Below are 16,724 nucleotides of genomic sequence, written 5' to 3' on the forward strand. Positions count from 1 at the left end.
GCAAGATTAAGATCCAATGTCAATTAAAGTAGGTTTACCTTTCAGCCAAATGCAAGTCCTGTTGCCCAGTTTCACAGATTTGAACGTGACTGCTGCCCGGTAGTATCTGCCAACATCTGCTGGTTGAATGTGGAGCTGAAAGTAATCGCCTCTTCTTTCTGTTGCAGATCTTTCTCTGAGGTTAAACTCCTCCTCCAGTGAAGTCACAGTCTTGTCAATAGATCCTACACACCTCGGCTCTGACATGCCTGCTTGATCCAGACCAGAGCCAGGAGGGAGAGATTAAACAAAACATCAGCTCAAAATTAAAATACTGCGAGGCAGTCTCTGACCTCACTACAAAACAAGGTTTCACACCAAATCATGAGAGAAACCACAGCACACTACAACAGGAACTCAACATGAATTCCAATAAACCGATCACTCTAAAGACACATAATAATTACACAGCAAAGCAATATAAAGACACACCCAAGAAAAACACATATATCATTTTATAAAGGAATATAAAGAGAAGCCTAATAATCACAAATATATTGAATGAGGTATTAATAGTTAACCCTGTTAGTATGTCTATTCTAAATAGTTATACAAAAACACAATGACTAAGTAAAAAACTTGAGGTACGATTAGATAAGACAATAGTATAATTAAATCAGCAGAACAAAATACATCTTAGAGCAGAGTTACATTCAGGGCCGGCACGGGGGGCACTGCCCGTCCACAGTGCAGCTGGTGCAACCCAGTTTGATTATTCTTTGCTTTGATTAATAAATCATGTATTGAGCATTTAGAGTCACTGAGAGCAGCACTAACTGGAGATGAGCCCGTTGTTTGTGCGCAGCTACGCACTGGCTCTGCAAGTTCATTGCAATTGACCCTTGATGACTATATGATAGAGGATGTTCATGACATCCAGACTCTTGTTATTCTGCACAAACTTTGACCAATTTAGCTAATGGTTTTCTGAGAATATTCTGAATCTGCAGATTCTGGCCAGAATTGTGAAAGTCATAGAAAACCCTCGGTACTACAACTGAATACTTTCCCTGCTTACATTGCTCTTTGTTATAGACATGAGGCTTTTAGACAGATAGAAAAGGTCAAATGTATGATAATAATAATTAATGCTCAAACAAGCACATTCCAAATAATCGCAACCTGCAACTCTCACAAAAATAAAGCATCTGTAAAAACAAACTGGAAGTTCAGTTTTAAAGCATTCTGCTATGAATATTGGTCATGCTGCAATAGTATTTTATTAAAATGTTACTTTGCTCATATTCATAATTTAATTGAATAATAATGTAGCTGAACTGCTGTGCTGTCACTTTCAGTAAAGATAATTAGTACAGATAACAGCCTCGTGATTGTTCTGTTTAGTATAATTTGCCCTAGTAAATCATTGGGAATCGTCCAGTTTTGAATAGTCAGTTGAAAGCAAGCTTTAGTCCTTTTATCCCCGTTAGATAGCATTTCACAGAGTTTTATTATGCTTCTTGCGTTCTTGATTGTTTTCCTCCTTGCTCCCTTTCCCATAACCTCTGACTGTGACCCTACATCTTGACAGCACTTAACTTTCACTGTCCAGGATGTAGGACCTCACTTACTGTACTTGTGTAATTGTAAATTAGAATTTGTAAAATGTATTATCTTGAATTGCTGTTTTAGTTCAATTGAATTTGTAATGATTGATGCCTTTACCGAACTGTATTTTTGCACTTGTTTTGCACTTATGTTATAAGTCGCCCTATTAGGGCATCTGCCAAGAAATACAAAAAATAAAATAATAAAAGAGTGTGTGTTGCATTAAAGCGTTTTTTGCACATTTTTGTTGCATTCACAGCTTCTTCCTCCTCTGGTTAGATCATCTGTGACGCACAGCAGCTGATCACAAATGTGGAAGCCAAGTGGCCTGGGTCTGTGCATGGTTCTCACATTTTCCGAGAGTCCACATTGTACCAGAGATTTCAGCAAGGTGTATCTTGACAGTGACGCATTGCTAATTTGAAACCAAGCAGTAGGTTTTCAATCCTACTTCTTGGACTGATATATGCAAAGTATTCTGCAACAGAATCAACCATATAGGCAGAGGACAGTAAAATGTTTACAAGTTGTGCAACCTATGGTAATTGTGTTCTGTGACAATTTAGGGCACTTTATTGGATATCTGCTTGGGGATAGGGGGTACCCCTGCCTGCCCTTTCTAATGACCTCATATCCTGACCCTGCTCCTGTATCAAAAATACAATATCAACAATTCAAGGTACGCCGTTGTGACATTTAATCCTTAACCAGATGTTAATTAGTACGCATTTAGATATCAAGAATACAATTGCTGATATCAAGAATGCAATTGCTGATACCAGAAATACAATTCTTGATAATCGGAAATACAATTGCTGATATCAAGAATTAACTGCCAATTCAGGTGCGGTGATTAGTGCAGGTAGGGAGATGCAATGATTCAATAAGTAAAAATACTGGAGAAGGGGAGCAAGGGTGACATCAAGTGACGACAGGGGGGAGTGTAGCAAGGTAATGTCAAATGGGATGTGACAAGCAGACATTAATTGTGCTATTAGGAGGGATTGCCATCCTGACAGCCTTATGAGTTTACTGTCTAATACAGTTTAAATTAACCGGTGTGTTGCTGTTGTTGCCACTGGACACCCGCGCAAGCTGGTTTGTCTTTCTTCATGTCTGAATATTCGGAGGCAGTAACTAACATGAACAAATGACTTTGTTAACATGAATAAACATGACTCATTTCGAGGATGGCATATTTAGATGTTTGTCAATCCTAAGAATTGTCAAAATAGTCACCAGATTTTCCATGATGAATGTATTGATCTTATGAAATAACATTAAATACCTTTCCAAACAAAGTAAAATATTGATATTCTTACTAAACATGATCAGTGCTTATTCATGTTAACTCATTCATCAGCAAATGGTTTATTAGATGTTTTCTAGGACCTTTGTGCATCATGGTTAATGAGATCATTATTCATCTGTGGGACAATGACCCAAATATTTAACAGGAATTGTTATATTCTCACAACAAAGTTGTAGTAGTAAGTGTTGAGATGAATGGACAAGGTTTCATGGATGTAGGACTTACTTACTTGCTAAACTCCATGCTGCCATCTTCCTCTGCTTGCTTAGCTGGTTGCTTTCAGTAGCTGTGGCCTCTGTGTCCTGCCTCAGACTGGAGCCCCGCTCCCGCTCCCAGTGCTGCTGCTCAGTGGGAGCCCTTTCCCCAGAGTCAGGGAGAGCACTGGCGTCTACAGCTCCTGGGGGAGAGACGACACAGGAGAGCAGCACTGAGAACAGCAGCTCTGAAAACTCACACAGTTCATGCAATTCCTACACAAGTCATTATATCAGGACGTGATCCAGAAATGCTAATAAAGTGTCCAGTGAGCATGTAAACTGGAAGCATGTATGAAGTTTTTATATACCTCTGTATAGAACATAATACTTTAAATATGTGTAGAAAATGTAACAAAATGTTCTTTAGAATGACACATTTAACCCATTTTGGGGGGAATGACGCCAGGAAACCAGGTGCTGTGCAGTTCCCACACCCTGTGTGAGAGAAGAGTTTCTAGATGACACGTTGGGAGGAAGTCTTGTAGAATTTCCCCCAGACTGACCCTCCACATAAAACTGAATTTGGCTGAAGACTCCTGTCCCAAGAAATATTTCCAACAAGGGTTTACATGTAAATATAATTTTTGTTCATTTTGCATATTGTTCTTAAAAATGTGAAACACACCCATAAACCTTCAGTGTTATCTTTGGTCTTCTTGTTGCCTCTCTGATTAATGCCCTCTTTGTCTGGTCCGTGAGTTTTGGTGGGCAGCCCTCTCTTGGCAGGTTTGTTGTGGTGCCATATCTTTCAATTTTTTAATTTTATTTAGATAATTACGTAACTTCTGAAGGTAATTGGTTGCACCAGATTTTATTTAGGGGCTTCATAGCAAAGGGGGTGAATATATATATGCACACACCACTTTCCCATTTCTTTTTTTTTTTTTTTTTAGAAATGTTTAAAATAAGTAATTTTTTCATTTCACTTCACCAATTTGGACTATTTTGTGTATGTCCATTACAAGAAATCCAAATAAAAATCTATTTCAATTACAGGTTGTAATGCAACAAAATAGGAAAAATGCCAAGGGGGGTGAATACTTTCGCAAGGCACTGTACATAGTTCAGATAACTAGCCTAGCACTGGTTCACTTGTGCTAGGAAGTGTGCCTGAAATCTGGTTTGCAGAGATGTTCTTTCAATTTTATTTTTATTTTAGCTTGGCCAGATGCCAGATTTTAAATGTGAGTTGATATTCAACTTACTATAAAGGAGCAAGATGTTTAATGAAAACCTATTGTTCTTGTATAAAACATGTGTATTCCACAATCTAATCAATAATAATACAAAACAAATCCAGACTAATGGAGCCCATTGGGTAAAACCGGCCCCGTCACATGACATCGGCCCAGAACACACTATGGATCACAGTTTATTTCCTACCTGGTTGAGATTCAATGCTATTGGAGGTAACCTTGAAGCTGCCATTGAGAATAACGTGTTAATCAAGTGTTGCTCACACTGCACCTCCTCCCAACACAGACACTAACCGCTCAACGACACCAGAGAAGCCGCTTCTAAATAAAGTAATTCAGCTCTGCGCTCATTAACAAGAGACCGGAAGTTGAGGAGCGGAAGTGACCTGTGTGCGCAGTGCGTCTGCGCGGTGAGTCCGAGAGCAGCGCCGCCGGAGCGGAGTCACTGAGGCGCCTGGAAGCGGCAGCGGCGCCGGTTCTGCTCGTCGGGTCCCTGTGTGAACGGAAGTGGATCAGATACCGGGGTTTCGCTGTGTTTTAACGCGGTGTGTGGATCTGAGCGCCGACCGATGTCTCTCTCCCAGCGGCTCACACAGCGCCTGTCCTCGGCTCTGGCCGGGCTGAGCTCTGGAGCGGACGGGCCGCCTGAGAAGAGCCGAGGAGCCGGGAGACGAGAGCGGAGCTGCGGAGAGACGCAGAGAGAGACCGGAGGAGCTGCTGCTGCCGGTAACACTGTTACTGTTGTGTGTGTGTGTGTGTGTGTGTGTGTGTGTGTGTATATGTATATGTGTGTGTGTGTGTGTGTGTGTGTGTGTGTGTGTATATATGTATATGTGTATATATATATATATGTGTGTGTGTGTGTGTGTGTGTGTGTGTGTGTGTGTAGAGTGTGAATGTATTGTCTTTATATGATAGTGTGACTGGTTTCATGTTGTTTATTCAGTCTGGTCTATGACGCGATCATTAGTTTGTGCTCACACTGAATCGGCTCGTTTGCTGTGATACAATGTATCAGTCAGGGCTCACTGTTCACACTCGGCTTGTGTACAAACGTGCGAGTTCGTCTGGAAACGATTTGTAAGATCACTGATGTTACCGGTAACAATAAGTAAATGAACAAATGCGCAACTGCTACTGTACAGTCAAAACTACATGTTACTGTGTGAAATGTGGGGTTCGTTTTCTGTTTGAAAAAGAACCGAAACCATGAAAGTTTTCCAGTCGAACCGAGCTCGGCTATTTTGCAGAGTCTCATACTCATTCAAATGCTCTGTGACCGCTGGGTCCAGTGACCACACCGCAAAAACACACAGCCTGAGGACCTATTCATAGCGCGAAAACGCACCTAGATTGACGTATTGTTTGCATTTCCCTGCTGATTGATTGTTGTTGGTAGTGAGTCCGAGCCAAACCGGTGCCCTGCTTAGAAGCAATAACCCAGTAAACACAGTGGCGGGACACATCGCCATCTCATTCTCAGGGCTACAGCGCTGTTGCCGGCAATCTGTGTTCGTGATGTCAATTTGCCCGCTTTCAAAGCCAGTGTGAATGGGGCTTAATATACTAGAATTGTTCAACACAACAAGCATTGGACATCAGTTTCTCAGAATATTTACAATATATGTGCATGAAAACTGGTAGGTACTAATATAAGAAATCAGGAGAAATGCTAACCCCCCTACAGTAGACTATGATCCCTCAGAGTGGTGACAAGTGGCAAAATTACATTTTGAATTTTTTCAGGACAATGCATCATAACAACAATCCTATTAAGGATCAGATTAAAATCACGCTATAGAAGGGACTTTAAAATATTGCTGATAAACAAATCAGTGCATAAGTAATTCATATGATTGATTTTCTTTTCTTGATGACGTAGGTGTTCCGTGAACTTATAATGTTATAGTGTGAAAGAGTTATTAGGTACATTCACATGACAGCCATGTTGCTGCTGTACATCTGCACTGTGAAACTCCCGCTTCACTTCTACAGTTGAAATTGAGTTGATATGGAGGTTTCTCTCTTTTCTTGTTTCACAGTGATAGTGTTTTTGGTATAGATATGTGATACACACTGCCTGGATGCTATTCTGACCTGTACTAGTAGCCTCTCCTCAGATCTTCTGTTCTCAGTGCTCTTTTCATGTCTTGTCTCTCCCACAGGAGCTGTACAGGCCAGTGCTCTCCCTGACTCTGAGGAAAGAGCTCCCACTGAGCAGCAGCCCTGTGAGCAGGAGTGGGGCTCCAGTCTGAGGCAGGACACTGAAGATAAAGATGGGCTAACTGAGCAGCCCAGGAGTAGAACCACTGAAGAGGAGCTCAGTGGCCTGGAGTCTGGCCACAGAGCAGAGCCACACACTGAGGGTTTAATACAGGGATCCAGGGCACTGGGTTCTGAGTGTGGACCCAGTGCAGCTGGTGCTGAGCTGGGCTCTACTGGAACACAGCCTGAACCCAGTGTGGAGTCTGCTCACATTAAAACAGAGTCCAATGAATCTGAGATAGACACTCACACTCTTCTGAAATATGGACTCTGTGATCCTAAACTGGAGAATATTACAGGAGGCCTCAGTGACCTGGAACCTGAGCTCCGTGTTCAGTGTGGAACAGAATCCATTTCCTTGAAAACAGAGCTCAGTGGAGGGAGTGACAGTGTAAGGAGGGGTGAGAGCCCATCGACACAGTGTGGACAGCTGCATCCCAGACCCTCCAGCTCCCACACTCCCCCCTCACGGGAAACTGTGAAACATCAGGGCTGCCATTGGTGCTCCCAGTGTGGGAAGAGCTTCAGGCATTCAGGACACCTTAAATCTCACCAGCGCAGTCATACGGGAGAGAAACCATACAGCTGCCCACAATGTGGGAAGTGCTTCACTCAGCCAGGAAACCTTAAAAGACATCGGCGCATTCACACAGGAGAGAAACCATACCGCTGTTCCAAATGTGGGAAGAGCTTCAGTGACTTAGAAACACTTAAGTCTCACCCGTGTATTCACATACAAGAGAAACCATACAGCTGTACTCAGTGTGGGAAGAGCTTCACTCGGATAGGAAACCTTAAGTCTCATCAGCTCATTCACACAGGAGAGAAACCATACTGCTGTAACCAGTGTGGGAAGCGCTTCAGTCGTTCTGGAAATCTTAAGTCTCATCAGCTCATTCACACGGGAGAGAAACCATACTGCTGTACCCAGTGTGGGAGGAGTTTCCGTGAGTTAGGAAAACTTAAATCTCACCATTTCATTCACACAGGAGAGAAACCATACTGCTGTATGCAGTGTGGGAGGAGTTTCCGTGAATTAGGAAAACTTAAATCTCACCAGCGCATTCACACAGGAGAGAAACCATACTGTTGCTCTCATTGTGGGAAGACCTTCCGTCATTTAGTAAGTCTTGAATCTCATCTGCGTGTTCACACTGGAGAAAAACCATACTGTTGTACCCAGTGTGGGAGGAGCTTCTGTGAGTTGGGAAACCTTAAATCTCACCAGCGCATTCACACAGGAGATAAACCATATTGGTGCTCCCATTGTGGAAAGAGTTTCACTCGGTCAGGAAGCCTTAAATCTCACCAGCGCATTCATGCAGGAGAAAAACCATACTGCTGCTCCCAGTGTGGAAAGAACTTCCGTCATTTAGTAAGTCTTAAATCTCACCAGCGCATTCACACAGGAGAGATCACAGACAATAACATTTAAGAGCGTAGGAGGCGAGCCAGAAATACCAGTGAGAGTGTCAAGAGGTTCTGAATGAGGGCCTACACCCAACTCTTCATTTGAAAAGTGCTCAGGGCCAGAGTCTATCAACTGGATGCTGTCATGTATGTGTCCTTGTCTTCACACGCCTAAGCCCACCTCTCATAGACATCACTGCACCCCAAGAAAGGCTGTGTCAGCCCATGCCACAGCCCTTCTCAACAGTAGAGATTATTTCTATCATTTCAAATATAGCTATCATATCTCTAAGGCTCTGCATTCTGTTCATCTTGTTTAACAGAATTTGCTGTGTTAGCATTCTTCACCAAGAGATTATTCATTCGTAAAGTCTATGTAGTAAGTAATAAAAATGTCTCTTGTTAATTAGTTACAGTTTGCTCAGTAAGCTTCTTTGAACCAATCAAGAAGGAAAGAAGTGTCTTCTCTGTCTTGTACACAACCCATAAAATACCAAATGTAACTTAAAAATGTTGAGACTGACTGAGGAAACTTCTCAGGTCAGGCTCCCCTGCAGCTGCCAGAATAAAGAATCAACCTTCTACCACACACACAGTCTCGTGCTATTTTCTGCAACTCTTCACAGATGTTTGCCAGATGAGCCCCCAGATGTGACACTGGTCTGTACATGTTCTGCCTGCCACCTGGATTCGGCTGAATTGACTTGAGTTAAAAAAAAGTCTTGTACCTGAGGGGGTGTAGTGGGTCCAAAGTTCTGGTGGTTATTACAGAACAATGACAAAACTAATAATACAAACACGCAAACAGCCTTTGTATAGGTACTAGAAAAAAAATACTGACTAGGTTACAGCCAGCCTAAACCTCCCATTTCTGATCTCCTAACCTCTCTGTCTCTGCAGGTACTACTTTATATAGGGCCCATGGTCTGTCCCATTCCTTCACATCTTGTATGCAATTATTAGCTCACAAATCTAGGATGTAGGACTTGTATTAACTGCATATTTCTCTTATGCACTTATGTAATTTTTAACTTGCAATTTTTAATAATGTTTTATCTAATTCTAGACTGTAATTCTGTATTGCACTTTAATATTGCTCTTATATTTTGTTAGTCACCCTGGATAAGGGCATCTGCTAAGAAATAGTAATAGTTCTATGTACATACAAATGCACACTGTCCTATTGCTGGTTACTTCGTAAGCATTTTTAAAAGCTGTAGGTAATTGTTTGTCTTAAAAAAATATTTTGCTAATCATGTAAAAGTAGACATCCAACCATAGATGAATTACGATAGGTTGTTATCATAACAGTTCCCTGAAAAAGAAAAACAGCCATTACCGAATGGGAAGAGCCTTCTGACTGCCAATCAGCGAAGCTTGATGTTGAAAACCTATTGTTCCCTTTCAAATCAAAAGTCTGTCATTACCTAATGGGCAGAACCTCATGGTGCTTGAGGGCAAGCCGCCTGTAGTACTTTGGTAGTTCTTGAGGCCATTGGCAAGCATAGGCATTACATTATCATCATTTAGCAGATACCCTTACCCAGGGCAACTTACATTTGTACACATTTATACAGCTGGGTATTTTACTGGAGCAATCTAAGTGAAGTACCTTGCTCAAGGGTACAACAGCACTGCCCCACCCAGGATTTTAACCCACAACCTTCTGATTACTGGTCCACAGTGCTGCCTCAGGCATCCTCGCCTCACGCTCTCAGATGTCGGGCCTTTCCTGAGAGAGGAGGTCCGCCGCTGTATTGCACACACCTGGCAGGTGTACTGCCCTGATTGAGAAGTTTGCACGCCACGCAATGCAGTCTGGGTCAGCGTATGCCCCCCTGGTGGTTGATTTACAGCACCACTGTCGTTTTGTCTGTTCTAAAACATGCTTGTTAGTCAGGACGTGCTGAAAGTGATGCAGTGCCAGTGACACTGCTTGCAGCTCCTTTACGTTGATGTGGGTGGCTGACCAGAGGCCGCTCCATGTCCCCTTTACACCGATTCCATTCCAGAGAGTTTGAGGCATCTGTTGTGATGACTTCCCTTCTGTGAGGGCAGCTGATGGGGGATCCAAGGCGTAAATTGTTGTAATTTTGCCACAAATCCAGTGTCTTCCTGCTCACTGGAGTCACGGCCAGTCGACAGTGTCTTTGTCTTTTGGTGGGTGTAGCCCGTGGGAGAATCTTTGAGTCCCAATAGTTTTTGAAAATGGACCAGCCAGAGAGTTGAACCTTGTCTGCATTGCATGAGACTGATCTCTAGCGACTTGAGGTAGGCAAGCATTGAGAATGAAGCTGAGTCTCATTTCCAAGAACACCACCAACTGTGTGGGTTCAAAAGAGCTCCATACACCCTATAGAAGTAGGCAGGGTGACCTTAGAAACAAGACAAGACTGCAACTATATTTCCAGATTAAACAACTGAACAAACATGATACTTAGGTGCGAAAAGAGGCCACTACTTTGTTGACTGTTTACTCATTGTTAAGTATGTAGTATTTTTCAATCCTGTACCAACTCCATAACACTGAACTTAACCAAACTGAACTCCACCAAAAATCCATATTTTCTCAGTTTGTTCTATAAGTAGAAACATATTCTGTTTTTCATGTGGAGCTCATTCCACCTGTCAGTGGGTGGGATATATTAGGCAGCAAGTGAACATTTTGTCCTCAAAGTTAATGTGTTAGAAGCAGGAAAAATGGGCCAGAAAAATCTGAGCGACTTTGACAAGGGCCAAATTGTGATGGCTAGACGACTGGGTCAGAGCATCTCCAAAACTGCAGCTCTTGTGGGTTGTTCCCGGTCTGCAGTGGTCATTACCTATCAAAAGTGGTCCAAGGAAGGAAAAGCGGTGAACCGGCGACAGGGTCATGGGTAGCCAAGGCTCACTGATGCACGTGGGGAGTGAAGGCTGGCCCGTGTGGTCCGATCCAACAGATGAGCTACTGTAGCTCAAATTGCTGAAAAAGTGAATGCTGGTTCTGATAGAAAGGTGTCAGAACACACAGTGCATCACAGTTTGTTGCGTATGGGGCTGCGTAGCCACAGACCAGTCAGGGTGCCCATGCTGACCCCTGACCACTGCCGAAAGTGCCTACAATGGGCACGTGAGCATCAGAACTGGACCACAGTGCAATGGAAGAAGGTGGCCTGGTCTGATGAATCATAAGTTCAAGGTGTTGACTTGGCCTCCAAATTCCCCAGATCTCAATCCAATCGAGCATCTGTGGGATGTGCTGGACAAACAAGTCTGATCCATGGTGGCTCCACCTCGCAACTTACAGGACTTAAAGGATCTGCTGCTAATGTCTTGGTGCCAGATACCACAGCACACCTTCAGAGGTCTAGTGGAGTCCATGCCTCAATGGGTCAGGGCTGTTTTGGTGGCAAAAGGGGGACCTACACAATATTAGGCCATAATGTTATTGCAGATCAGTGTATAATCCTCAAACTTAAATGTGATTCATGCATTTTACTGCACTGTAGCAATACTGCAACATTTAAATGATGTATTCATTGTATGATGCACTTTTTCTTTAATGTTGTGACATGCTTTGGAAAGGTGTTCCTCTATATATATTTAAGATTGATAGATCTTATTTGAATGAAGATTATAGATTCTCATTGATCAAAATTAAAGGGTCATATTCCAAAAATGATTGAGCTAGTGAAGTGCAATTACTATTACTTTTTTATATATGTAAATGTACAATAATCTGTGAGCTAAAAATGGAACCTGCATATTTATAATATTGTCTTGTAAGAGTTTTCTTGGTGCCTTGCTTCATTCAGTTTCATATTCAGCAGCAGACTTCCCATTAGCAAACTGGGGCTCACATGCTCTCCAAACCACAGAGAGATATGGGGGATTTTCAAGGTATGGGGAGGTTAGCAGTGGATGTAGGTTCCAGGAGGGTTGCATGGGATGGTTCTATATTTCGATAAATATATATATTTATTATTTTATATTGTGGATTGCGGTTTATTTTGTTGGCATATTTGCTTAATAACGTAAGTACAATGATTATATATATATATATATATATATATATATATATATATATATATATGCAAATAGATAAATAGGATGCAAATGATAAATTAGGGACATAAAGGTTTATACAGGGGTTAAATATTATATATATATATATATATATATATATATATATATATATATATATATATATATATATAACAAAATATTTAACCCCTGTATAAACCTTTACGTCCCTAATTTATCATTTGCATCCTTGGCACTTAGCAACGTAGACAAACAGTCTTTGGATTTAATAGCACAGCAAAGGGCTACACTCTGGATGCAGGTAATATGTTTGAACTTGTGAAATGAACTATAATAAGGATGTACCAGAAAGGAATAATACAGTGTTGAATAGAGGTTTTGACCAGTATGTGTGCCATCCTCAAGGCACCATCCCACTGTTCGCCACCAGAGGTCATCATTCCCTGAATTCTAACCCATCCTTCCCATTCACCAGCTTCACTCATTCGATCAACTTTCCACACCAACGTGTGCACCTGCAGTGTTCAGCCTCCACCCTCATCGGCTCCGCATCTCACATCTCTGTTCCCTGCTTCACTCTGCTCTCTATTTAAACCCCTTTTTCGCTGCATTCAATGCAAGTCTTGGTCTTCCTTGTGTTGTCCCATTATTCCCAGTTATTATCTGTGCCTTGTCAACGACCTTTGCTTTCCTGCCCCGACTACCGCCTCTTGGATCCCCTCTACTGTCTTATTTGTACCATTGCCCGACCTCCTGCCTGCCCTCTTTACGACTCTTCTGCCTGTTCCCTCGGATCCTGTTTGCTGGCTCTTGACCCTCGCCCGTTTTGACTCTTCTCTGCCTCTCCACACCTGTGTAGCATAAGGTACACTTAAAGAAGTGAATTTAAGTATCACCTTATCAAGAATCCTAGAATCTCGTAGAACTCAATTTCTGCAATAATTGGACGCAGACACCAATTCCAAAGATATAAATTCTCAAATGTATTAAAAACAAAGATTAAATGTAGCACCACACTAGTTATACAAAAAGGGAAAAACTAATTAAAATTCACTCAAAATCAACAAATCAAAGACAACGTGTGTCAATTTCAGACTAAACAGTTTAACAGGAATGAGAAGATATTTCTGTATTGTGGCAGCGAGTTACCGGTTCAGATGAGAGAGAGAGAAAAAGGTGCTGTATGTTGCCTTTTATGCCTTCAGATCATAGGCGATTGGTGCTTGAATTTGCGAATTTGGATTTGTGCCAGCTCCCAGTGTCCTATTGGAAGAGGCTCGATTCATGCCTGATGCCAATCCATGCCATCTTTTGGAAATGCCGGTTTGCCTGGGTTCGTAGCTCTGTTTCAGGATTTCAGATCTCGCCCACTTCAAAGGGTTTTATTACCTCCACGTCATATTCCCCAGACGTTTTCACACAGGGATTCCAAGCCATTTGGCCCATTCTCGGTGAGCCGACTCCCTAAACTGTCATTTTGATATAGAACAGTTAATGGGCCAAGAGCTCAGGAATTCTGGTAACTTTGGGGGGAGAAGTCTTCTTTAGATCAGAGCTCCAGCTCAGGGCTAGAATGCTCTATCAAAATACGCTACACCTGGGTTCTCCTGTCCTGTACCTAGTCCTCTGTTAACAGTATGATCACAGGTAGTACATTTGCAAAAATGTTGTGAAATGGCGATTAATAAAAGCTGGCCATTATTCTTTCTCCAACCTTAGACCGGGGGATTTGTACAAAAAATACATACAAAAAATGCTGTGTTCTATATTGTGAATAAAATATATAAACTGTATGAGATCATGGTCATATTTGGTCTTCTCTTTTCAGGAGTTGTAATGGATACATAAGCATGTTTTGACACACAATGTCGTAAAACAAGCGTGCTTGTTTTATTGTGTTGATGCAGGCTTACACACTTCTATGGACGCAGTGCCTCAGTGCCTTCAAATTTATACCATGATGTCTGATCCCTTGCCATATATTTTCCAGAATGGCAATCAAGAGTGGTTTCACACCTGTGTGCACTTCTCACAGAAATGAATTCTCTTTTGTGTTTTGCTCCTCAAACCCTGTTAAATCCAAATCCCAAAGCACAAGGTTAGTAATTTCAGAGTGTAAAAACCTGTCATGTGTGATTATTTGATCTTCTCTCACTGTTCTACAGACAAGGGGAATCCTGTCGCTGGTGAGGATTTGTTACTCAAAATGTTCCTGGGGTGAATGCTGCGGCAAACAAACTCGAAGGTGTTAACTTGCAGAAAACAGCTCTGCCTGGCAAGACAACTCCTTTCATATCCTAGCAAGCAACCACCAGAAACTTTCAAGCCATCCATGCCTGTTGCCAAGTGACTGCATCGGAGCTCCCTGCTGTAATAATAGTTCCTGACTTATGTCCAATAGTGGTGAATTGGGTGCCGTCCCCTTTTAAATAGAGAACGAAAGGAAAACTTGTTCCAGAGTCTTTCAATTTTAGGACATTTATATTAGTGCAGCTTTTATATGGTGTGTATCTTTTAAAAGTATTTTGCAGAGTCTTACAAATCTAGCCAGAACAAATGAAGTACAGCAGAACAGTAGTAACAAGAGTGGAGTTGCTTTTTCTAATAGGCTCTGCATCTGTAGATTTAATTTAATATCTTATCTTTACATTAATATCTTTAAACTGGTATTCCAACTAGGACAGTGGTTCTCAACTGGTCTAACCTCAGGACCCACATCTGTACTTGGTCATTAAGTCACGACCCAAAAATCATTTCATATCCGAACCATTATACTTTATTTCACAAAACAATCCGTGCAGTAATACACAATGTCTATATGCACTGTTCAAAGCATGAAACAAAAAAACAGCAACAAGGGCTTCTTCACAAATTGAATAGTTAATCGCAGTGCACTTCATGCACTGATAAAAACACGAAACAAATGAAAGTGCACAAGGGCTAAAAAACCCAATGACATAAAAAGCCATTGAAACACATGAGACTAAATCATGGTCCTCCAAAACACTGCTTTTTCTAATCTAGACTAGAGAATAGTGATCTTAAATTACAGGCTGGACATGCTTAGGCATATGCTTTTTTAACAAGTTTCTTTTAAAAATATATATCAATAGGAGTCTGCTGAGCTTAATTATGCTGCTGTTCACATGCTTAACAAGTTGTAATGCACTGCTTAGAACTAATGGGAAAGCTGGGTATACTTTTTGCTCCTGAGAAGTGTCTCAAAGTCTGGGGTGATGGTAGACAAAGCAACTCTGAGGTCGTGTTCAATGCCCATTCTGTTCCTATATTTTGTCTTCATCTGGACCAGAGCAGAGAAGCCACTCTCACAAAAGTTGTGCTGAATGGTAGGATGATTTTGATAGCATGGGTGCGATGGAGGGACAGTCAGTCATCACACTACACCAGAACTGAAAGAGGCTTACCTCAGTAAATGTCTTTTTCAGCATCCGATCACATGAGAGCTCTACCAGCTGACTCTCTTCGCTGGTTGGCCACATGACGCTTTCCATTTCGATTCCAAAGGGATTGCGTATCCAGCCGTCATCCCTGTGATGCTCTGGGAAGTAGTCATTGAAACGTTGCTGCAGTTTTGTGAGGTGTGGCGTTATTGTTTTTTCAGTGCATTTCTGCCTGTGCTGTCCAGGTGTGTTACCTCATAACAAGCATTGGGGAAAATATTAGATCTCTCTTTGCCCACAATGCCATTTTCTTTTTGAAAGCCTACATTTTTTAAGTCTGTGCAAAAAAATGGTGTCCCTTCCCTTGCATAGACACATTTAATGTGTTTAGCTGCACATGCACTAGATAAGCTGCTTGTGCGAGCCACTTATCATTGTTAAACAGAGGCGAGTTGCATTCCGAGAGGAAGGCTGCGATTTCTGTTCTCAGTTCATATAAACGTGAGAGGACTTTGTCCCTGGAAAGCCAACGCACCTCCCTATGATACAGCACCTGTACATGGTGGGAAGCTCTCCACTGCAGAGGAACTGCTTCTGAAAGTCTCCTTCCCACACATGCCTCACATAAACCAGTACAATGGCATGGTTCACAACATCCGAGGATTCATCCAATTATAATGAATAGTATTGGTTTGTGTTGATGCGAGCTGTGGTCTGTTGTTTTATGTCATTGGACATTTCTTGAATCCTCCTGCGTATGGTATCACTGGATAGTGGAATCATCTTCAATGTATCCACAGCAGATTGGTCCAGCACCTCTCTGGCCATGTCAATGGTGGCAGGTAAAATAAGGTCTTCTGCAAAAGTGTGGGCTTTCTTGCATTTTGCAATACGGTGAGCTACATGGTAAGATACATGGAGCCTGCTCTTGCTTTGAACATGAAAACATTTAGTGATACCCTTAGCTCCTGGAGTTTTCGTTGAAAATACTCAAATGGTTTCTCTGGATAGGCCAAGTGTTTTGTGTCTAAATGGCGCTTTAGCTTTGATGGCTTCATGCTGTCGTTAGCCAGTGTTTCACTACACAAAACACACTGAGGTTTCTGTCCATCTCATCTGTCTTATCTAAAAAAAAACCATATTTAATATAATTTGTGCTGTATTTACCTTTTGAGGCCATGTTGACTGAGGAGCGCTCAGATATTCAGAGCACGTCGCCTCAAGTGAACATCGGCCTTTCGTATTGAATTAAGGATCGGGCCTTTGCCTTGAC

General features: G+C 41.9%; 2 protein-coding genes across 2 annotated transcripts in view; one reads left to right on the plus strand and one right to left on the minus strand.

Annotated features, from left to right (window-relative positions):
* The window catches only part of LOC136768563 (zinc finger protein 585A), an 81,361-nt gene extending 76,610 nt beyond the window's left edge, over positions 1-4,751 (minus strand). The window contains exons 1-3 of the mRNA XM_066722830.1: positions 4,540-4,751; positions 3,129-3,296; positions 39-248 (exon numbers count right to left, since the gene is read on the minus strand). Of these exons, the coding sequence (XP_066578927.1) occupies positions 39-248; positions 3,129-3,150 (232 nt within the window). The 5' untranslated portion in view covers positions 3,151-3,296; positions 4,540-4,751. The remainder of the gene's footprint in view (positions 1-38; positions 249-3,128; positions 3,297-4,539) is intronic.
* Positions 4,752-4,783: 32 nt separating this feature from the next.
* Positions 4,784-8,616, plus strand: LOC136768533 (zinc finger protein 436). Its single transcript, XM_066722784.1, has 2 exons — positions 4,784-5,078; positions 6,518-8,616. The coding sequence occupies exons 1-2, from the start codon at positions 4,922-4,924 to the stop codon at positions 8,050-8,052; spliced, it is 1,692 nt and encodes a 563-aa protein (XP_066578881.1). The 5' UTR covers positions 4,784-4,921; the 3' UTR covers positions 8,053-8,616.
* Positions 8,617-16,724: the final 8,108 nt, after the last annotated feature.

This window comes from Amia ocellicauda, chromosome 14 (assembly GCF_036373705.1).
Source record: "Amia ocellicauda isolate fAmiCal2 chromosome 14, fAmiCal2.hap1, whole genome shotgun sequence".
Taxonomy (NCBI): Eukaryota; Metazoa; Chordata; class Actinopteri; order Amiiformes; family Amiidae; genus Amia; species Amia ocellicauda.